The sequence below is a fragment of the Molossus molossus genome, unplaced genomic scaffold (genome assembly GCF_014108415.1).
Source record: "Molossus molossus isolate mMolMol1 unplaced genomic scaffold, mMolMol1.p scaffold_m16_p_15, whole genome shotgun sequence".
NCBI lineage: Eukaryota > Metazoa > Chordata > Mammalia > Chiroptera > Molossidae > Molossus > Molossus molossus.
This window is the reverse complement of record NW_023425350.1, coordinates 48,424,137-48,447,669: the sequence shown is the minus strand read 5'-3', so window position 1 is coordinate 48,447,669 and position 23,533 is coordinate 48,424,137. Positions and strand designations below refer to the sequence as shown.

The 23,533-nt window shown below is 43.6% G+C and overlaps 1 protein-coding gene across 3 annotated transcripts in view; it reads right to left on the bottom strand.

Moving 5' to 3' along the window:
• Positions 1–23,533, bottom strand: part of MEIS1 (Meis homeobox 1) — a 177,297-nt gene that overhangs the window by 26,214 nt on the left and 127,550 nt on the right. Inside the window, exon 12 of one of the 3 annotated variants that reach the window (XM_036263291.1) lies at positions 20,666–22,176. The exons of 1 other annotated variant lie outside the window; for it this stretch is intronic. In XM_036263291.1, the coding sequence (XP_036119184.1) occupies positions 21,893–22,176 (284 nt within the window). In that variant the 3' untranslated portion in view covers positions 20,666–21,892. Of the gene's footprint in view, positions 1–20,665; positions 22,177–23,533 lie in introns of those variants that run through there. One more of the 3 variants, XM_036263292.1, reaches the window with a different exon arrangement.

The window sequence follows — 23,533 nt, the reverse complement described above, 5'->3', positions numbered from 1 at the left end:
TGCTGTTGGAAGAAAGCGTGGGAGGAAGAGAAGTACATTCATTGGGGGCCGCCTCCGTGCCCAGCACTGTATGTTATATTAAAGTTTTATATCGCTTTTTTATTCCTTGCACTGGTCCTACAAGTTCTGAACCTTTATTGACAGATGGAGAAGCCGATGCTTGAAATGGCAAAAGGACTTGGCAAAAGGTAGAGAATAAATCGACGGCAGTGGCATTATTTGGTCCCAGATCGGAGTTTCCAAAGATCATGCTCTTTCCACTTGAAGAATCTGGCATGCCGATTTCCAAGTCAACCTCTTGATACACCAAAGAGGTAGAGAAAAATTTAGGACACAGGTTAAAATAATTACTTTTAGCACTAGACTGACCTCAGGAGAATGCTCTCAGCCTTTGACATAAATAAGTCTTCTTTTAAATACGGGGTTTATCATCCAATATACTTTAATGTCAAAATGGCTCAATCACAATGGAATTTTAGAAAACCTATGGCTAGTGTCGTTTTTGAAATTGTATTCTAAATGCAATTTTTATTGTGCTCCAAACTAAAATTTCCTTTACACGACAACCACTTAAATATTACACATGGATCTGAAACAGTTAAGTAAAATGAACATTATTTTTTAATGATACCTCTCATGTAAAAAACATGTGTATTTATAGATCTTCTGGTAATTCTCTACATTAATTCCTTGACCTCAAACTGACCGGAGAAGGTCAACAATTCTTGTAATGTCCCTGAGTGGTACATTTCATCTCCAACTTAGCTGAAAAGTATATAAAAGCTCAGGCAGTCAGAAAGCACCCAAATAGCTATACAGCTGAGATGACCCCAAAATGCAAGTTAATCTCTCCGAGGTCAATTGTAATTTATGTTCAATTAACTGGCTCAAGAAACCTGTTTTAGAAAGAAGCCAGAAATTAGGAAACCCGTTGCTTGACTTTTCGGTGGGGAACACTTCCTGTGAAAGCCACCATCAGGGCCCCCAAATAGGAGGCTAACCACAGGCTTTCCCCCTGACTGAGTGCACTTGAGTCTCCACCATGCCCCTCAACTGACCATAGGAACTCATCCTAGGAATATGCTGCAAACCTGGAAGACTTGGGGGAAACTCTATTGTTCCTGTGGCTTCCGGCTACTTGCAAGTGAACAGGATGATCGAACTCAGTCTCCACTTCAACATGGAAGTTACCAAGTCAAGCCTCCTTTTAAGGCACATTAAAAAGACACAGGAGGCAATGGGAAGGACTCCCACTGATTACATCTGAGAAATAGTCGCATCATAAGAAATAATGTAGTAATGAAGCGGAACTCATTAAATAAAATAATAATCCTGCCCTGGCTGAGTGGCTCAGTTGGTTAGAGTATCATCCTGGATACCAAAAGGTTAAGGGTTCTATCCCTCATTGGGGCACGTACTGGAGGTAACTAATCGATGTTTCTCTCTCCCTCTCTCTCTCTCTTTCTCTCCCCCTCCCTCCCTCTCTACAAAATCAATAAAACATATTCTCAGATGAGGATTAAAGAAAACTAAAAATAAAGAAATAAAATAAGAATCTTTTAGTCCACATGGATAGAAATAAATGAATAAATAAATAAAGGAGGAAAAGGGAAAAGCTATCTCTTACACTAGAATGCCAACTGATAAATATATGAACACGGTGGAGTTAGAAGATCATCACTGGATGTGAAAATCGCTAAATAAAGGTTTGATGAGGAATAGGATATTGACATAATCATTTCAAACTATTTTCCACTTGGCAGACAACACCTTAATCTAGTGAACAAAGTTAACATCTCCAATACTGCAACAAAGGGACACCCCGTGCCAACTGATACCATGCACTGACGATGCCTAATCTTTTCTGTGATGCTCCTGCCAAAAATGCATAACCTGAATCTGATTCCTTATGAATCCAATCACAAGGCAACATCAGACAAACCTCAACATCCCACCATGTCGAGGGACATGCCACAAGATAACCGGTCTGGACTCTTCAAAATGTCAAGAAAGGCTGAGGAGCTTTTTGTCCTCGATTTAAGGAGACTAAAGAGAGGTGACAAGTAAAATGTAATGTACAATCCTGGATTATATTTTAGGTCAGGAAAAATAATAATATAGAGGACATTGTTGTGGCAATTGATGAAATTTAAATATAGACTGTGGATTAGATAATAATACTGCATCAATGTTAAATTTCCTGATTTTAATAATTATTCTGTACTTATATGTGAAAATATCCTTGTTCTGAGAACATACGCACTGAAGGATTTAGTAGGAAAGGGGGACAATGTCACCAACTTAATTTTAAAGGGTTCAAAATAAATTATATATTAAATACAAGAAAGAGGAAATGATAAAGCAAAAGTCAAATGTACAATTAGTGATATCTGGATAAAGAATTAACAAATTGCAGGAATGCCTTGCACTGGTCTTACAAGTTCTCTATAAATTTAAAATTATATCAAAATGAAAATTAAAGAAACATTAAACATTTTTAATTGAAGATAGATTCTGAAGTATTTAAAAGAGAGACCTGCTATCTGGTGTTTGACTGACAATATTGCAGAAAAAGAGAGACAGAGAGAAGTAGATAAAACAAAAACAACAAAAGCAAAATGTTGATGATTCTAATTCTTGAAGTTGAATGAGGGATACTTGGGGATCTGCTGTGCCAGTGTCTCTACTTCTGTGTGTATTTGAAAACTTTCCATAATAGAGGTTTCGCATTTTTAAGTCCCACCTGGCTGGTGTGGCTCAGTGGTTGAGCGTCGACCAAGGCACCAAGAGGTCAGCAGTTTGATTCCCGGTCAGGGCACATGCCCAGGTTGTGGGCCAGATCCCCAGTGGGGGGCATGCAGGAGGCAGCCAGTTGATATTCTCTCTCCCTCTCTCTCTCTCTCTTAAATCAATAAAATTAGAAGAAAAAAATATATTTTAGTCCCCTCTGAATTGATGCCCATCCTCCAGCTCCAGTAATGGCCACAATGAAGACTTAATCCCCCCCCCACACACACACACACACACTCATTCATTGTGCTCACACTCCAGACAGTCGAGGTTAAACAACAACAAAACAAAACAAGCCAACTGGATGATTTGGCTGACTTTCCAGAATGTGATTTGGGTTCGAAAGCAGCACTTTACCCGAAGCATTTGACATCAGCGGACATCCACCTAAAGCCCAACGCAGGAGGTGAGAGCTACTCGCTGGAGTCCTCTCCATGCACGCTGCTGACACAGCCCAAGCGATCAGCAGCCCCTGGGCGGACAGGCTCGGGGAAAGGCGGCCCCGGAGAAGGACCATTCCTCCGCGTACTTTCAGAAGGCACGCTCCCATACATGGCATCTGATTCGACGTAAGGTTCTGGAGATTTCCATTCGAGGTAATATTTACATCTTTCACTGGCTATTAAAAAATGAGACCGTGGGCAAGTCAGCAGAAAAAGCAGCACTGCTTGATGTAAGATTGAAAACAAAAGTCCACATCAAGCTTCATCAGACACTCCCCGAAATATGGTGTACCAAGGAATACTTCCGGGGACTCGCATCAAACAAGAGACCCTCATGTCTACTGTGACTGTCATTCCCGAAGGAAACCCACGTGCTACTGCATTTAGAATGTGAGAAAGCAAAGTACGAGGGTCATCAGTTCAACCATTTAGTGGTCACTGCAATAATAATGATAAGATTTAAATTTGTGTAGCACCAGAGATATTCATTACTTCATTTCATTCTCACAAACACCTGTAGGGTAGACTTGGCAGATAGAATTCATCCCTATTTTACAGGTGAATAAACTGATGCTCACTGCGATGGACACCACCATGGCCACACAGTAAGTAGATGAGAATGCTAGGATTCGTTGGTATAATTTCCCAGCTTCCTATCTCCCATATTATTTGAGAACAATGACCAGGAAAATTCATGGGAGGCAAACATTACCTGCCATTGTTCCTCTCAAGCAGACCCTGCAAATCAAGGTAGATTATTCGAAGTCAGCAGCCACAGATACGTTCACAGAGAATGTCAGATCTGTGTTTGGTCTTCTGCAACATTTTCAGTAGAATCTGATATCAACATATTATTCACAGAAACATAGAGCTTGATGCCATGGAGATTCTCCTGTCAACATCATGTGCCTAGGAGGATTTTAGAAAATCATTTTTAATTAAAAGTGCCAAACATTAGAATCAACCTGAGATATTCTAAATACTAAAGAGAATTAACCAGATAGAATGACTGGCCTGGATTTCACATAATGAAGGGAGTAAAATCATTGACTTAACCTTTGTGCTCAGATGCAGGTTTAATTCCTCCCAAACATAATGAAAATGCTGCCTACAGACTCCATAAGCAAACTTCATAAAAAATATAGCCCTGTCACTTGAAACATACTGTATTTCAAAATGACTCTAATGGAGTTCACGCAGATAGGGGTGCACTGTGCCATAAACGAGGTTCATAAAGATCTGGGGGTACAGTGGTAAACACTGCAAAGGTATTTGCTAAATAAATAGAGTGGAGGTAAGTGCAGAGTTTTCTGTGCATACATCTCCTGGGTTGGTTTTTATGTTTTAGAAAAACGAATGCATCTCCTCGTTCTCAGATTCCCAAGGCACTCAGACCCTAAACGACCTCCCTGTGTCCGTTTGCTAGGACTGCCATAACGAAGTGCCGCAGACTCGGGGCAGGGGACAACAGAAATGAATTTCCTCACAGTTCCAGTGCCTGGGAGTCCAAAATCAAACTATTGATAGGTTTGATTTCTTCTGCGGTTTCTCTCCTTCATTTTCAGGGGGCTGCCTTCTCCCTGTGGCCTCGCATGCTCCTTCCTGAGTCTCCTTTTGTGTGCCTATTTCCTCTTCTTTTAAGGACACCAGTCCGATTGGATCAGGACCCTCCTATATAAGTTCATTTGCCCTTGATGACCTCTTTAAAGCACTGTCTCCAAATAGGGTCACATTCTGAGCTACTGAGTCGGGGTTAAGACTTCAAAATGAATTTGAGGAGGACTCATTTCAGCCCAAAACACTCCTATTGCCTGAACCCTCAGCCCCATTCATGGAGACTTTTGAGCCAAGCTGTATTAAATTTCAGATGAGATATGAGTACATCTCCCAGCCCAAGCCGAGTTTCAGATTTTCACCAAACTCATGTAGTTTGGGATCCCCTCAGACCCCATTTCTGCCCCATACTGTTAGTTTAGAGGTGCTGGTTTGTTCTCATTAGAAGGCAAAATTCAGAAAATGCATCTCTTTACCTATTCTGAGCTCTTCTATTTCATTTGTTCCAAAAGAAAAGAATACACGTCAGATACGTTGTTACTAGAATCTACTTAGTAGAACTCTTTGCCTCATTTGCCCTGTTACCAGCTAGACAAATACATGTTTACCTTTTTCCTTGTGTTTATAACCAACAACAGGTGAAAATACTACCAGGTTTAAAAGTATATAATCTATTCAATCACGGAGAAAAAACATTCCCATCGCGTGCCTTGCACAGAGTACGTGGAGAATCTGCAACTAGAAATCCAGAGTGATGCTGGTTAAGACGTTTATTTAGCTCCCGCATCTTATCTTAAGACACTGCTTAATGACTACAATCTCTAAGTCACTCTACTTGCAAGATGTATCATGATACACATTCATATCTCGGAGGTGCCTCAAGCAGTTGTGGAATGTTGTGATCGTGTCATTTGTCAAGTATGGGAACGTGAAGAAGAGTGATGTTGTCCACCATTGACAACAAAATCTCCCACCTAACAGGACATGCTTAGGAGAGAGAAGACACCTTCCCTCCCAACACAGTACTCTTGCCTGGGACATCCTTCTCCTTCAACATTCTCAAATGAGTACATTCAGCAATGAAAAATAATGCTCTTCACTTGGAAACATCAAATAAAAAGGCCACTGGAGGGTAGCGTGTGCCTAGAAGCTCTGTTGCTCCTGGAACTGTTTGCTTTCCAAAGTGATTCCTCACTCCGCTCCACATTTCAGGAGGGCTGCTCTTGTGTCTCCTGGCTTCTGTGTCTGCTGGTTTCTTGCTGGTTCCTCCCAAAGGAGGTCCTGGTGACAGATTATAAAGTGAAAGAAAAGAGTCCAGAATGGTGTCCCTTTCTCATCTCCCCGTAGCTCCAGCTCCCAGCAGAAGTGCCTGCCCTGGTTCGCGTCTACAGGTGCCCCTGCCCTGGAGGCTGGTACTCTCCTGCTCCCTCTGTCCCTCTAGTCTGCCTGGGGCAACAGCGTCTCCTCGAGTGCTCAGCTCTGGGTGCCTCACTACCACCTGGCTGCCTTCACTGCCTCTTTTGTCCGCTCTGGAACCAAGTCCTGCATTCAAGTCTTGCCCTTGCATACATTCAGAGTGGCTTCTGTGTTCTTGGTTGAACTCAGATACAAAACCATTTCCTGATCTCTACTCCTTCTCACCTCAGCCCATCACAACAGCTTTTGGGGTCTACTTTCCTCCAGGTTGTTGGCTTAACACACTTGTTGGGAACACACTTGTGTGTTCCCACCGCACCTGTGCACGCTGCTGTGGATCGAGACTGGTTTTTCTTAGGAGCTCCACCCCTCCATGAGCTCTTGAGGGCAGAGCCAATGTCCTGTTAATCTCAACAGCCCCTCCCCATGTCCCGCTCGCTGCTCAGGGTACAGTAGGTGGTCACAATTTTAAATTATACACACGTGCATACACATGGAATTTTTTCAGCCTTTAAAAGGATTTGATGTAACAGGCTAGACATATATGAAGATTTAAGGCATGCTCCAGACTAGAATAACACGGAATTCAAATGAAAACCAGTAAATCTGTGAATTTTTTCGTAAGCCGGGAGGTGCTGTAGCAGCTGGGCTTTGCTCTTCTCCTTGCAGTATGGCGCGCTGCTGTTCAGGTGCTGGATCTCAGGCCAGTCATTGGTGGAAAAGTCACCTTTTATTTCGGTGAAGCAACGTAATCAATAAAGGTATTAATTGCACTCAGCAAATGCATTGGAACAATAGGCACTGTCACTTTACTTCTGGCAGCCAGGCAGGGAAAATCAAAGGGAAGCGTCTCAGAATTCTAAGAGACCCTGAGAACTGTGAGGACAGAGAAACATTCCCTTATGAGTCAGGAGTCCTCCGGAAAGAATCTGGGACTCCCTGAGAGACGGAGTTTACTATAATATTCAACCGAATCTAAAGCAGTTCCCTACCGCGTCCCACAGAGCAAAGTGATCTGCAAAACAGAAATATACGAATATCATTTAGAGATTAGGAAAAAGACTCATGGAAGATAAATTACATTGCATTCTAGCAATAGAGCCAGGATTACTTAACAGAGTGCCCGGAAGTCTGGTCACAGAGTTAGCCCCATCCCCACCAACCACCACCGTCACCGTTTTTCACTGGAGGACCCTTTTCACCGTGGGCATGGATGAGGAACAACAGTGTTTCTCTATCTGGACTGTATTATTATGGACATCTTGAATTCATCGTACCATAAGATCCTTAACCATTAAACTTCAACACAAAGTTGTCGCAGCAGTGTTTTTAGTGCAAGGAAACCAGAAAACGGGCTTCTAACCCATAAGACTGTGGAAGAGAGGAATGTGCGAAAAGAATTCATTCCTCCTTGATAGTAACAGCATATCTCACATTATAAAATTTGCCTAGAGTTGACTTCCTGCTCTGGTGTGATTCACGGTGGTGACTGTCTTGGCAAGGTGTGGCCCACGTGTTGTGTGAAAACTGCAGGTGCCTCTTGCAACAAAGTCACCATTGTCCTCCTGTAATGAAGCCAGTTTAAACAACTAAGTGTCCCAAAGTGAATCCAAGTGTGCCTGGTGTCCAGAAGGTCAATTATCGCACGGTGTTGGACAACTGGGATTGCAGTGCTGCTAACTAGGCACTTCAGTTTTTGTTTTTAGTAAAAGTCTATTGGAATAAAGAAAACACAGCACAGCAAACACTGCCTCAGACACTGTGACACAATGACAGATCTATTTTGCCACAGTTTACAGATTCCAAAACAACAATGACCCTAAATATACAAAATATTTTATAGACAATTTCCAGAAAACTCCAGACTGCTGCTTTGGAGGAATTTTACTTGAAACAAGTGGCTGTGCCTTAAATAATGTTTACTATGCTGAGAGTCCAGCACTCTAATGATTGTTATAGCCAATCCCCACTTTTTGTGCTGAGGGGAGTGGATATTGAACCAGCACATACTCCAATTTTTGCAAAAGCTTCCAGAAGATCTATTTTATTTCAAATAAGATTTTACAGTCACTCACTTGGTTTTCACTTTTATATCTTGCTATTATTCTTCAAAATATGTTTCCATCTAACATAAAAACTCTAAGATTTTTTAATTCTTCATGTGACAATAAAACAGGTTATTTTTTTCTGAAAACAAAAACAGAGCTAATACCATCTTGATGGGAAAACATTAAAAATAGTAAATTGTTACGTATATAAATAATGTCTATTAAACTACAGTGTCATATATTTTGCTGAAATTTACAAAATAGTTCATCACTTCCTATAAAAGTATTTTTCTCTTAATGAATATTGTTTCAGTTAGAGCAAACTTAATTATTTTTAAATGACAAACATGAGTTGACGTGTTTGTTTGAATTTAATAGATTTGAAAAGATTTTTCTAAAGTATTCGCTTTATTTTAATTTAAGGGTGAATAAGTACATTTCTCTGTTTCAAAATTGGAGAAACTCAAGCACGCAGCAGTCATTCCTTGGCATTAATTCTTAATATCTAGGCACCAAAAATTGATTGAAAATGCTAAAATTATGTTGTTGTTTTTTTTACTTTCCATGTAGAATTCTAAAAGGATACTATATACATATATTCCTACTTGACAATTATTAGAGGAATCAAGCAGAATTTTTTTAAATTAACTTTTTAAAACTTAACTTGATAGTTACAGATGTTTTAATCTTTGGAAGTCATTACATGTTCATTTTCCTTTCAGCATTGATTATACATAATAACCTCCACCTATCAGAAGAAAACTATATTTGTATACATTTTCCAATGCTTTTACAAATAAAAATTAGTTTTCATGATTAACAATAAGGACATTTTTTTTTTTTCATTGTTAAAATCTTGGTATTTTTGAAGACTTGTCTCTGGCTATTTTAACCAGAAATTTCTATTGTGAATAAAACTGTTACATAAATTCCCCGAATAATAGCTTAATTACTTATAAACTCTGGAAACAATTAGTTTATCATCCTTTGAAGTGAGTAAGGCAACTTGCCAGGCTGAGAGTAAAACGCTTGTCACTTTTTCATGTAATGAGCTTAGTTCCTTTTTGTTATTTTAGATTATTTGGAAAAGGAAACTCAGTGGAATACACTTTAATGTTCAGAAGATTAAAAGTTGAATCATTCACTTCATAAATGGTCTCTGCAATAACACTTAATAAAGTACGGAAAGAAATATTGAAGGCTCTGAAGATGATAATTTATGTGCTTATGGAAATCATTGAAACAGATATTCTGGTTCAAAGATAAAGTTGTGCTTGAATGACACCAATATTGTAAAAGATTGACGAGGACTGTTCTGGTTCTCAGCCTCATAATATCATCCCTTACACAAACCAGCAAATTACAGGACCGGCCTCTTCTCCCATCTGGCAGCTGGCTCTCTGCTTTCTCCCCTTACCTCCCCCGCCCCTGCTACTCTGGCTGCCTCTCGGTCCCTATCTCCTCGCCACAGAATACACCTTTCTGTCTCACCCCAGGGGACCGCCCCGCCCCTTTCCTGTGCGCTTCTCTCTGTCTTTTTCCACTGTCAGGTGTTTGTGTTTGTTTTTTGTTTTGCTTTCGGCTAAACACAGATCAAAGGGCGTTTTGAATATAAGCGGCTATTGTGAGACTGAAACACTATATATATATGAATACTGTCCCCCAAACGAGGAAGAAAAAGAGTATCCAAGAGCCTGCTGACTTCACCGTGCCAGGCTCCAGCTCTGCCTGAGTCTTGGCAGAGCGCAGGTGGGAGGAGAGGAGCTCCCCGCGGCCGCCGCCTGCAAGGCCAGCCGGGTGACTATTACCGCAGTCATTGCGTCAGATGGAGCCAGCACCTGAGGCCGCCCGCTCCTTTCTGACCTTGGCGGTCAAAGAGCAAGGTCATCTGTGATTCCATCACCTGACTATAGGATTGTTTACCCGGCTCCGGGAGAAAAAAAAAACTGAGGGCCAAGGAAGGCAGGCGGGTCCCAACAGCCAGGTGGTTCCCCTTGGGATCTATTCAGCGGGTGAGGGCCCATACCAGATCCGGGACAGCAAACTTTTTGCATCGCTTTGTAAATTTCAAAACGATATTAACATACTTCCTATACTGCCCCCCTACTGGAAGTCATAATTACAACTCACCCTTCTCTTTGTCGGCAGGAATCTCTTTAAGCAGTCGCAGCAAGTCAACCTACTTTGGGGACGCATTTTGCATTTTTTTCATTGCCCCTCATCCCTCCCCAGACCTATATGTCAAGGAACAGGGAGTTGAGACATGACACATTAATGTGTTTTATCAGGGGACGCTCTCTGCTCCCACAGAAAGGGAGGGAGACCAGGAGGAGAGAGCGACCGAGAAGGAGAGGGACAGAATCACTCTGCAGCTCCTGTGGAAATTCATATTCCGTGTATGTTCCTCTCTCGCCTGAAATAAATCCTGCAGACCTACCCACACAAACCCAGCAGCATTTATTTATTTGCATGTCATGCTTATAATATGGTAGAAAGCAAGACGGATCTTTGAGGAAGGGAGGAGATGAGGCTCACCTTTCAGACTCGCTGTCTTAAATAAAAAAGAATCGTCCGGCCGGGCGCCTAAAAATTTATCTTGAGTTTGTGGTCATTATCTCTATTATATAGCCCTAGCAATAAATAAATCGGGTAGTTACTACCCAACAATAAAACTGTTGTGTATGGGACACCATACTATTACTTTCTTAATAATCTGCCGTTTCTTTCACTTTAAATCTTCCCAGTCTTGTCTTCCCACTTGTCTACAAGGATCTATCTTCACCCCTTGAGGTACCCGACCGCTTGGCTCATTTTTATATTTGGTGAACACAATAAGTTTTCCTGTCTAGACTTTCTGTTTTTTCCTCCTATTTCTAGGCTGCCTAATCTGCTTCAAGACAAAGGGTTGGCCGGGATCAACCTCTTTACTTTATCCGCCTTGTGTGTCCACGTGAATGAAGATCGCCCCCCTCGGGGCAGCCACCCACGGGGTCTCTAGGAGAAAGGGGGCAATGAAGACTCTGGGTGAAGATAGTCGGTGACCCCATGGCTAGCACGCCCTTGGGTGCGCACTGAGTTCAAGGGTCTTGTTGGGGAGACTGTGCCTGGGCTAGATCTACCTCTCCAAGCCCTCACCCTTATTCTTGATGGTGTGCCTGACTCAGTACGGATTTCGGGGGTGGGGTCCCATCCCTCTGCCTTCTCCTCTCGCTCTACGCCCAGGCACCGCGCGCTACACGCGGGCGCGGGCAAACAGCCTGGACCCGCCTGAGAAGTCAGTCCTCGCTTAACTGCTGGATCCTCTGCGCCTTCGGGCATTAAAAGCCCACGGAGGGGGCTCAGTCCCCCAGAGCAGATGCCGAGGGGGGCGGGGGTGAAGGAGTACCTTTCAGGTTCCCAGCCGCACGGGCCAGCGGAAGAGCCAGCGCGCACGCCCACCGGCCGCTGCTCTCACACCTGGGGCTCACCCCCGCGGTGCGACTGTTAGGTACGCGGCTCGCCCCGCGGCCCGGACCCCCAGCCAGGCGGGAGACGCAATCTGTTTAGGGCGCGAGGCTTTCAGGGCCCCAGGGACCCTCAGCCCGGCTTGGAGATGGAGCCCAGCCTGCGTCCGGCCGGCGCTTTCCAAACCCAGAGCCACACTTGCTTGCCTGCTAGTGCGAAAAGTGCTGCGTCTGGGCAACGCGGTCAGCAAATGACCGTCTTATCCGCGGAGCGGTAGATACCGGGGGAGGGAGTGTGAGGAGGGTTGGGGGGAGAAGGGGGCAAAGAGGCAGTGGTAAGCCGGGAAAGAAAACAAACAGACCTGCGTCGCTTCCCCTTTTGTCTTCATACTGCTTGTCTCAAGAAATCAACTTAAGCAAAAGCCCCCACCAGGCTTGTTTTTGTTTGTTTGTGACTTAGATCACAGATGGAACTCTGGACCAAATCTCTGAGTGTGTGAGAGAGAAAGAAGCCGGCCAAGCTACTGATAGTGAAGAGACGATAAACTTCTCACCTTTCTTTAACTCACTAACAACAAAAACCCACGCCGTGTGTGTGTGTGTGTGTGTGTGTGTGTGTGTTACGATGTTAATTGCGTTTTGCTGGGATGATTTTTTACGACTCGAAAACAAGCGGCTGGGAAAATATTCACGTTTGGGACCGAAAACATTTTTTATTTATATCTTTGACATTTAAAAGAGGAGAATTAATTTGTCCTGTCTACATTAGCATTGAGAGTAAGTTTCAGAAATCTACCCAGGGGGAAGGGGTGGGGGGAAAAAAGAAAGACAGAAAAAGAAAAAGCGAAGAAAAGAAAGGAAAAAGAAAGCTGGGCTTGGTTTTTCTTATTTCAGATCTGTCATCAATCATTGAAATAGGAGGCAGCAAAATTGTAAAGATTCGATAGATTAAAATGCAAATGAAAGGTAGAAAAAGAAACATTAACATGGCGATCAAAGATTTAATAACCGTAAATCAAGTTTTTTTCTGTTGCAGCTGCAGTTTGTGTGTGTGTGTTTATGTTTTAATCATGTTCGTTCCATAAATAAATAATTTCTGAAACGAGACTAATTTTTCATTATTTTAACCGTGGGCTATAACACTAAATATTAAAAATAGAAAACATACAGGATGCCAGATCTCCCACCAAATAAGAGAAAGACGTGTTGATTGGTTTAAATCAAGGGGTTTTATTTGTGTGTTCTGAAAATCAGAGTATTCTGCTAAAAAATTCTATCTCAATTGACAAAGCCCAAAGTTTTATTTTCCCTTTAATATTTTATGTTAACAAGATGCTATTTATATTAAATATATGCGTGGCTGTATACTCATTTCAGTTTGAGCATTTTCAAAGACCGAAAGTGCCAGAATATTTAAATAATACAAAATATATATTATTGCAAAGTGATTTGACAGGATTTCTAGAAAAAAAAAAAACCTTAGAAGAATCTGACTTCTAAAGAAAAATTAAATGACGGTTCAACACAGTTAAAACTTTTTAAAGCTTTCCTCCTAAAATTCTTTTTCCACATAGGAATATTTTAGACTTTTGCTATCATTCAATTTAAGGTATTATATTAAGGTGTCAAATATGGGAACACACTCTAATTTATTAGCTACTAATTTTCTCATATGGTGAAAGCTTTTCATTTAGATCTTTTTATTTAAAATATTGATTTATATTGTTAGTTTATAAATTATCTCTAGAACTTTTAAAATAAACACCTGGGCTTAGTCTTCTCTTTCTTTTCCTGGTAGTCTCATTAACATGGGAGAATTTATCTTCAGAAGATTGAAAAGTTCTTTTTGGTAATACAGCCTTGCAATGTTCAAAATAAGCGATTTGCTTAATTTTGTTTTTGAAGGAGTTATTCACCCTACTATATTGAAATGATGAATTAGAATTGTCTCCATTTTCTCCTCTTTCCACAAATTAAAATGGTAACCATACCTGGGATACTTGTTTCCTTTCCAAAATCTTTAAGTTAAATGTGAGCTAAGTTGATGTCCACTCCCTACATCCCAGCCACACAATCACGTTTCAGTTTGACAGTCCAATAATGTATTTAGTTTAAAATTACACTTGGACCTTTCTTCCTTTGTATTTTTTCATTTACTTCAGTGCAACAAGATGACTTGATTTTCATGGGATTACATGAACTTCATTCAATGCTACTGGGACATTTCTGCTCAACTAAATACTTGCCTTTAACAGACAAATGAACTTCTTTTTATTTGCTAGAGTTTGTAGACGGTTTTATATACAGGGTGTGCAACTGATTTAGTTATTGTTGTTGTGAGAATCGAACAGGCACAAAAGTCATTTATCTAAACCGAAGAGATATGACTCTGTAAAAGGGAGAAGCAAGGGCAGAATCATGGGGAATTATTTCAGTTTATAGCTCTTATTAATTAAACCGGATGTGGTTTTATTCCGATCTTTTAGCACTGACCTTGTTAAATGCTCCCAGACACCTTTACCCCCCTTCACCCCCAATTTTTCCATCTATCAGATAACTTGGGTCTCCTGTCTTCGGAGTTGCTTTTTCTACATGATATTACTAAACAGTTGCAGTGTAAAAATCGCGTGCATCTTCCAATGACTGCACCCTTCCCGGAAAAAAAGAAAAAAGAAAAGAAGAAATGCTTTTCCCATTCCGTTTTAGCATCTTGTTTCGTTGAAATGCAAGACAGGTACTTGATTTAGCATTTAAGCAAAAGGTTACACAAACCGCGTTTTAAAAAGTGTTGGGATGTCCGACAGGGTCAGCCCCAGATCAGATCATTTTTTGAATGCAGACCTAAAGATAATGAGTACTTGTTGTATTAAAGGGAACAAACAGTACTTTGGCTTCCTCTGACCCCAGAATGCACGGCTCGGTTTCATTGATCATCCTCCTTTATGAGATAATGCAATTACAAACATCAATAAGGGGCTGCAAGGGGAATCATTATGCGGTGACAGTGATAAATGACGGTGCAGAAATAGCATGCTTTTCCCCCCTAACAATCCAGGAGCCCAGGGGCTCCGGGGCTGAACACAGTCGCCAAGGAAACAGATGACATCCCAAACGGCACCAAAGGAAAAAAAATGAACAGTCTTTCTTTGCCTCTCACTCTTTTCCGTCTTCCAAAGAGTTAGTTTTGGCTCTAGCAGCAGCTGCCACACAGGCATTTCGTTATTTCAGACATTAAAGACTGGAGCGGGCGGTGGGAGTCTCCTCCTCTTCCATCCCCACCCCCACTAGATAACACACAAAGCTCGCTGTTCACAGTTTTGGACTACCTGAAAATGCACGTCTTGAAAATCGGATTGGGGTGGCGTGGGGGTTTCAGGAACGTGGATTTACACTGCTACTGCGTTGTATTTCCCCCGCTTTCACGATTGTCTGGTGGAAACTGAGTCTCCAGAACAAGCTGGCGCCTCGTGGGTCGGCCAGCAAGGACAGGGGCGCGTGGCTCGCCTCCATCTCCCTGCGGTGCCAGACGCTGCCCGTTGCCAAGGCGGGGGGTGGAGGAGTGGGGTTGGAGATGGGGAGCAGGCGGTTGCCAGGGGTGTTTGCCGCTTTGCTGGGTTTGTTTGAGATAGAATTATCAATGGGCGCGGGGATCTCCCCAAGATCCAGAAATCCGGCTGCTCAAGGACTCAGGGCGCTTTGAGCAAGTGGTTTCAAAAAGGCCTCGCTGAGCGATCCCACCCACCCCTGTCCAGGATGGTGGGTGAAGTAGGCGGGCGCGAAAGGGGATGGGTCACTGGGACTGCAGAGCGGGACCTGAGGCTGCGGTGAGGGGTGGGGGAGAGCCTGAGACCATTCGGAGGCGAAGGGAACTCGCCACTTTTGGGGAAGGGAGGAGGAAGAGAGCACGGAGGTGCGGGGGTGGGGGGTGCGGAAGAAAAGCGGAAGGGAGAAGAGGGGGAAAGCGAGCTGGCGCAATCCCACTCTAGAACAAGGTTGCCACCCCGAAGAAAGCAGACACAGGGTTCCTGACCCTGGGGAGCAGGCCCGGGCGCGGTGCGAGGGACCCCTGCGCTACGCGCCCTGCCACTCCAGGCCCCAACCGGGAGGAGCCAGCCGGGCGGGTGCGTGAGCAGGTGACTTTATTCACTACTTCCCTAATCCGCCAAGTCCCGGGACTCATTTTCCGCCTGGAGATTAAAATCATTGCTCGCGTAATGAACTTAATGCTTTAGGGTAGAGGTGAGTGTGTCTGCGAGTGGGCAGGGGTAAGAATTACCGATCTGATCGATGGGAGACTGGCTTAAAACTAAATCCCTTTTCTCCAGGGCTTCACCGCCCGCGTTTCCCCTCGGTGGGCTGAGCGCGCCGCGAGCCTGAGGCAGCGCTCGGAGGGACGACCCCCCCCCCCCCAGCGTGACCCGCCAGAACCTAGACCCTAAAATGTCCTTCGTCTCCCCACCGAGACCCCGAGGTATCCGTTTTTAGAGCACAGACTCTGGAAAGCTCAAATGCTGGAGAACTGAGGGCTCAATACAGTATGATTTTCCTTTCAGCTCCGCCTTGGGAGAGGACGTTACTGACGCGTTGGCTGGCAGGTTGGGCCAAAAAAGGAACCCACACCCCCTCCCCGCCATCAGCCTCCTCCTTCAAGGGGCGATTACTCTCCCTCATGGCTCTTTCTCGGGCCCTGGGATGGCCAACCTTACTTGGACTCTGCACCTGGCCACCCTGAGTGTTGCGGGCCGCCTAACATCCAACTGGGCGCGGGGTGGTTTGGGGGTGGGTACAGGAGAGGGGACCGAGATCAGAGAAAATACTCGGCCAGGCAGGGCGCCCCACTACCCAATTGCAGGCCACTCCACCCGCTGTCCAAGCGCCTACTCGGGAGCTTTACAATGTCATGTTTTTACTGCCTTCACATGGGTCCAGGGCCTGCTGGGATCCAAAAGGTAGGGGGGAAGTTTGCAGAGGTTTTAATGAGGCATTGTGGCGTCCACGGCTCCCCTAATGTGGCTCCCAGGCCCTCGTGGCCCACCTGACGGACTCTGCCCAGGTCCCAAGTGCCCTCTGGACCTCAACCTCTCGGAGTCTCGGTTCCCAGAGTCACCGTGGGTTTCGGGAACAGAGTCCATCAAGAAGCCTCAAGTGCACTACAAAGCACCCCCGAGCGGTTCCCAGGGAAGGGGACCCATAGTTCCTCAAGTAGGTGCCTCTCCAGAATCTTCTGCGATGACCCGTGGTTGCCTCGTCTCCAGAGACAAAATCAGCAGTACCCTTAGACTTGACTTTCATGTTGCAATGGGGAGGAAGAAGCAGGCTACTGGGAGCCGCCCCCCACCCCCAAGGCGCTCTGGGCTCTTGAGTAGAGACCTGTGCGCCTAGGCACCCAGACGCAGGCACCATAGGAAGCAAGGGTAGCCGCGTCCTGGCCACCGCTCTGCAGCTGCCACCGCGGCCCGCGCGATTTTCTCCTGTGGCGCGGAGCCCGGCCTAGCCTGGGGCTACCGGCATCTGCCCTCCTGCTGCCCTCTCGAAGACTTGGGGGGCGCTGCACACAGCAACCAATGCCGAGTGCAAAATACGCGCGCCTTGTGGGAGACGCGGTCGGGAGGGGGCGGATGGTGCTGTGTTTTTCCTTTTCCGAATCTCGCGACTTCACTGCGAAGTTTCCGGGTAGGCGCCTCTGCCCGGGGGTCCAAGCCTCCCCTCGCTGCTCCTTCCCCTCCCTCTTCTCCGCCCCCGCGAGTCCAGCGAGCCGGAGCCACTGCTCGGGCCTGGCGGCCGCTCGATCCCCCGGTGGGGACCGCTGGCGCCCGGAGCGCCGAGCCGCCCTGCGCACTCGCTCCCCAGGCTCCGCGGGAGTGCCTCTCCCCGGGGCGAAACTCGGCGACCGGGCGCGCTGCAAGGAGACACCCGTTGCCTCCCGAGGAACTCCTAATACCATCCATACAGCTTTAATGCGTTTATAATTCGATAAGTGATTTCAATTTGAAATTGTTAGTAACTAATTTTATGGGTAATTTTTCCACATCAAATATTTAAACATCAGATTAAGGGAGCCAGTTCCGACACAGGATAATAAGGGGGTTTCCCCCCACCCTCCGCGCCTCCGCCTCCCTCCGTTTCCTACCGAGTCGTTTTTCCAAATCCCCAAAAGATGGCAGTCGAAGCCGATATTCTTCTTTTCCTGCGGCTCTGCTAGGGGAGGGGGAAGAGGGAGGAGAAGAGAAAGAGAGAGGAGGGAGAGGAGGGAGGAAAAGAGGAATGGAGGGAGGGAGCGAGCGGGCGAGAGGAGAGGGGGAAACTAGACGTTTCATGGACTTTTCAAACTAATTCTTTCACACGTTTCTAATACAAGCAAGAAGCAGTGGCGAATTTCCTGGAAATGTCCTGGCAGAAAAGAAAGCCAAAAAACGTGCCTGTGGGCTCAGAGTAGGAGATGTGAGAAACTCAGCACTTTCAAACTGAACCCTCAATTCAGAACAGAAGAGGGAGAGAGGAGACCGGGAGAGAGACAGACTGGCTTTTTAATATTTCTTTGTATTTTAACATTATATACAAATACTAAACAACTGAGCAACTTGTTTCTTCCAGGATGGGACTAGCTGTAAATTACATAATGGGAGAAGGAAGAGGTAGGGGTGGGTAAAGGTGATGGGTGGGGGGAGGGCTGCTGTGAGCCAGGGCGGGGGGGGGGCGGGGGGGGGTCGGAGGGCGGGGCTGGGGCCGGCAGCGGATGAATTGCAGACCAGTTGCCAAAACTTTTTTTCCCCTGCTGCTGCTGCTGCTGCTGCTGCTGCGGCTGCTGCTGTTGCGGCTGCGGCTGCGGCTGCGGCTGCCTTTGCTGCTGCCTTTGCTTTGAATGTGGGTAACTAGGAAACAGCAAGCCGTCTGAGAAGACGGAATTTCCAACGTGTAAAATGTTCTTAACGGAACCATTGAGCGAGTGCAATAAGGCGTGAGGGGGAACTAATCTTCCCATTTAAATGTTTGTGGCAATTTTATCTAAATGAATTTTAATGCTAAACGAGGGTAATTCCCCATTTGTAGCGCGTTTACTTCTCTTTCCTGTGCTTCTAAAGCAGTCGAACATCATGCAATGAACAATAACAATAAAAATACTGTCAAGACATATTATTCATTTTGAATGTGTTATAATTAAAGCTGATTAAATATGAAAGGGTAAAATATTTTTAATTTTTTGAGAAATATTTAAATCATACTAAAAAGTAGTCTCCTTTAGCCCCCCTCCCCAAATATAAATAAAAAGCAGGTACAATTGTATGCCCTTGTTTAGAAGAGGGCGTTTTGTTTTTGCCATTTAAGAAACATCAAAAACACTCTCAGCACCTCTATTATTTCCCTCTTTCGGATAAGTGTCCTCAATAACCTCGGAACTGGCTCTGAAATTTACCAGAGGAAGAGCTAAAATAGCACTAAGGGGGAGGAAGGGGTGTCGAGGCAGGGAAAAAAGGACCTACGAAAGCCAGGCTGTCACAAAACCATCACACAGAGTGGGGAACGCAGGAAAGAACACAATTTGTTTTTATTTTTATTTTTCTAATTCACTGGACACTAATGATCTTGATTTTTCATAGCCTCCATATTCCCTAATTCCTGTTCACGTGTACCCTTCTGCTCGGTCTCGCGCTTTCTCTCCCTCTCTCCCTCTCTCTCTCTCTCTCTTTCTCTCCCTACCTCCTCCCCTTTCTTTCCCTCCCCCACCCAGCAAGACCTTCCTCAAGAATAAAGGCTGAAAATAACCAGCTCACCCAGGCATGTACTGGGGAGGAGGGGCAAATGGATGGTTAGTTTATAAAGTTTATTATTAATTTTTAAAGTAAATAAATGGTTGTTAACGGCTAGTAACCACCTATCAAAAGAGAAGTATTTCACTAATATGGGCTATTTATGTAGACGAAGAATTGCCACCGGGTCCAAAGGGGAAATTTAAACAATCCCATATATGGGGTGGGGGCGGGGTGGGGTGGAGGGCGCTGCGCCGGGAGGCTGCCGAAGGCTGAGTACGACTCTCCTTCCGCGCATCCACGTGTTTAGAAACAAGGCCCCATAAACAAAAGGTGAGAGTGCGCGCTGCTGCTCCTGCAGGTGAGTCAGTCAATCACACGTCACCTAGTAAACCCAACCCACAGCTGGTTTCCCTTTTCAAATAGAAAATAGAATTGTTCAGGGCGAGTTTATAGAGTGACTCGGGCCTGAATGTCAGACTTGAGTTTAAGGAATTCTCCTCCGACCCATCCTTTGTTTACAAAGCAATCACTGCTAAAAGCCTGATTTTTAAAACGAATTTGCCTTAATTAAAATATTTGTATATTTTTCTTAGCTATGGGAAGCACTTTTATAGCAGCAATTTTATTTAAATAAAATTATAAGCTATCCCAGCTTAAACATGTTATTTTGTACCATTTAGCTGGCTGCCATGCAGAAATTCTGTACAGCTGTTCTGGAAAATTAGTTAATAACCAGTTTTATCCAATGAGAACATAGAGCATATTTATAAAAATTAGATTTTGAAGTCTGGTCTCTTCAATCCATGTAGTTAATTTCCTAATAAACATATACTGCTCTTTGTAGGTAATATCCGTAGTAAAAGACTTAACTCTGTACTTGGTTTGCCATTATGTGCAAGAATAATTTCACTGATATTAGATGAGTAATTCTGTTGGATGTAATCTGAGTCTACAGTTAGTTTAGTGCCCTTAGGCCTTAAATTTGCTGATATTAGGAGTTCATTAAGTCAGCTTAAAGAAATCAGTAACTGTTATTAAATAATTTACTTTGTGGTTAAAATTTTCAAAACGTATATGTCTTAGGGAGCCAAAATTAATTTTTATATTTACTGCAAAATCATCAAAAATTTGGGGGGCAGTAAACAAATTTTTCAAGCAGTGGAGTCAGCATGACAAAAATAATCTTGTTTTTATTTTAGATTCAGATTTCATTACTGCACTCAAACGACTACAACTGGGCTTGGCGTTATTATACAATCCAAACTGTTTCCGTCAGAAACGCTAAGACTCAGTGTGCAATGATTGTTATTAATAATTAGCTCCTTGGTTTCTTGATAGAAAAAGGCTATCAACAAGCATTTGTTTATCCACAACAAAAAGTATAATTAGCTTATCCCACTTAGTAAATCTTGTATGCATGCCAACTCATACCAAACTGCTACTTTTACAAAAAAAAAAAAAAAATTGCAATAATACAGTTCATTTTTCCAGTCCTTTTTGCACAAAATTTATTTACAATGTCTACATAAATGCTCCAAGGTGGGACTATGGAAAAATACACACATGACCGATGCTTTGCTCAGAAATAAAGTCAACATATTAAAAATAAATCTTCAGTCTATGTTTTTGAGCTGCATAAAACAGGAAGTGATGTATAAGGTGGTGGTTGTTGCATGGGGACAATGATGCTTGATGTGACAATTAGGCTTCTAAACACACGGCCTTTTGGTTTCCATGCCTCCTCCTACCAGTCTCCTTAAGACACTGCCTGCAACAGCTGATTAATCATTGTTGATGACTGCAGTTTTTCCCATCCTTCCCGATTTACATCTGTTCAGGCCAATTCAAATATGGTGAGTAAATGAATTAGACATGCAAATTCAAGCCCCAGGCTAGAGAGAGGGAGAGAGAGGAAAAGAGAGAGAGACAGAGAGAGACAGAGAGAGAGAGACAGTAAGAGAGAGAGAGAAAGAGAGCGCGCGCATGGCTGAAATCCTAGGCAAGAAGAAAGCTTCTTCTGCCTGATAGTTATTTTAATGCTCTAAAAATCCTGCAAATCAGACCTTCCTGTCCCTTGCAGGATAACTGTAAGGCTTTTTAATGTAAGGAGGCTTCTGGAGGAAGTGAAGAGCTATGGAAACAACACACATAGTGTGGAAAAATTTCACATTTTTCTTAAAAAATCTATAAGAAACAACGTAATATGGATAACAGTATAATAGCATTTACAATATTTCACTCTTTGTTCTCTTAATGTCTTATATAGTTATTTAGCATGTCCCCCAAATTGACTTCGGTTGGTATTTCCTGCTTTTTAAGAGTCCCTATGAAGAATTAGGGATGCTCCTTGGTCCAAAGTAGATGCCAAGAATGGAACTCCACAGTCATTGCAGAAAAAACATGATTTGAAATCAGTCACCACTGCAGACAATGCATATTCCCTTAAGCTACTGAGCATGAATGTCCATGACTTGTCCACTCATTGTTGGGTCTCCTGTATTAAGAACCGTGGGGCTTGATGCTGACATTGGCATTCCAGGGTGGGGCGGTCCTCCATGCATCATCACTGTTGGGTGGTGAGGGTGTCCAGGAATGTACGTATGCATGGGGGGCCCATGACGCAGCTGAGCAGGATGGGGGGGCATCTGGGGTTGGGTATAACTTGGCTGTCCCATACTCACACCCATTGGACCACCCCGGGCTACATACTCCCCTGGCATACTTTGCAGCCCTGTAGAAATTCAAAAGAAAGAAACAAAAAGAAAATATTATGAAAAGGCAATGGTGTGGTTCTGTCTATGGCAATTCTATGAAGGCCGGGGGACATTGTGATTAAGGGAACATGGCTCTGTAAGGTATTCTTTTGATTCATACAGAAGAAAACAAAATGAGAAATGTTATGCTGGAAACACATTTTGCGACTATTTTCCTTTCATTGTCACTGTTACCAGATCAGCCTACTGGGGTCTTTTCTATTTAAAAAAAATAAAACTGTTATTTACGGTCTGGTCTGAAGAAGCACTTTTGTTCCCTGAAACATTCTCTGCCAAGAGCACAAGAGTACCCTGCACTGGTCATGCAACATCTCACAAGAAACTAACTAGACAGGCTCACTGTGGCTGATTACTTAGCTAAACCTGTACTTTAAAACACTGAAACCAAACAAAACAATAACAGTTATCAATGAATTCCTTCCTCGTGGTTTCTTAGAGCTGGGGAAAAGAAAGCCTTCACAAAACCCTGTCCACCTTACAATGATTTTGAGAACAATAAGAAAAATTGGACCTAAAACAATACCCCTCCTGCTTTGAGGGGCCTCTTGTCTTCTGCATGGATTGCTATAGTTGATGGAAACTGACAGGTGTATTGTTTCTGAGAGCTATAAGCTCCATAATCATCAAGGGTGAAAGGCATAACGCTATTGCTAAGTAGGTTCAATTGGCTTTAGTTCTAAGTAATAGTGCACTGTGAATACGATGAACACCTTCGAATAAGGTCTCCAGGCTCTAGCAATGAATGGCTGCTTAATCTAGCCTAAAGGAACATTTTTGAACTAATGAAAATTGCTTATAAAATATACTGTACCCACAGCTCTTTAATCAAAAAAGATGATAATATTTTTTGTAATAACCTATTAATTTAATTGGTCACGAAGCATAAAATACATCATTTAAATTTAATTGACCCAGAAACTAAGAAACAATATTTAAATTAACTAAGCTAGAGAATTCCATGATGAGGTAATAAGACTGTTGCATTCCCGAGCTCAGTGGAATGTTTTCAGGAGCTAATTGTTAAACTTATATTTGACTCACACCCAGAGAGGAAGACCAATATGAATTACCCTTGGCCTCAGCAGCGATTTTAAATAGTGTGTTAATATAATCAGAGACACAACCAAGACTTGGACATAACTGCTTTTAATTTCAGAAACAAAGCTCGAGCAATGCTATTAGGGGTAATTTAGGAAGTGAACAAGAAGCTTTGGTGTTCAAAACAGCCTTACTTGTTTGAACACGAATCACTGGAGTGTCTTTTTCGGAGAGAAAATGCGAGCGCCAGAATCTGGGACAGTTTTCCTAGGCCCA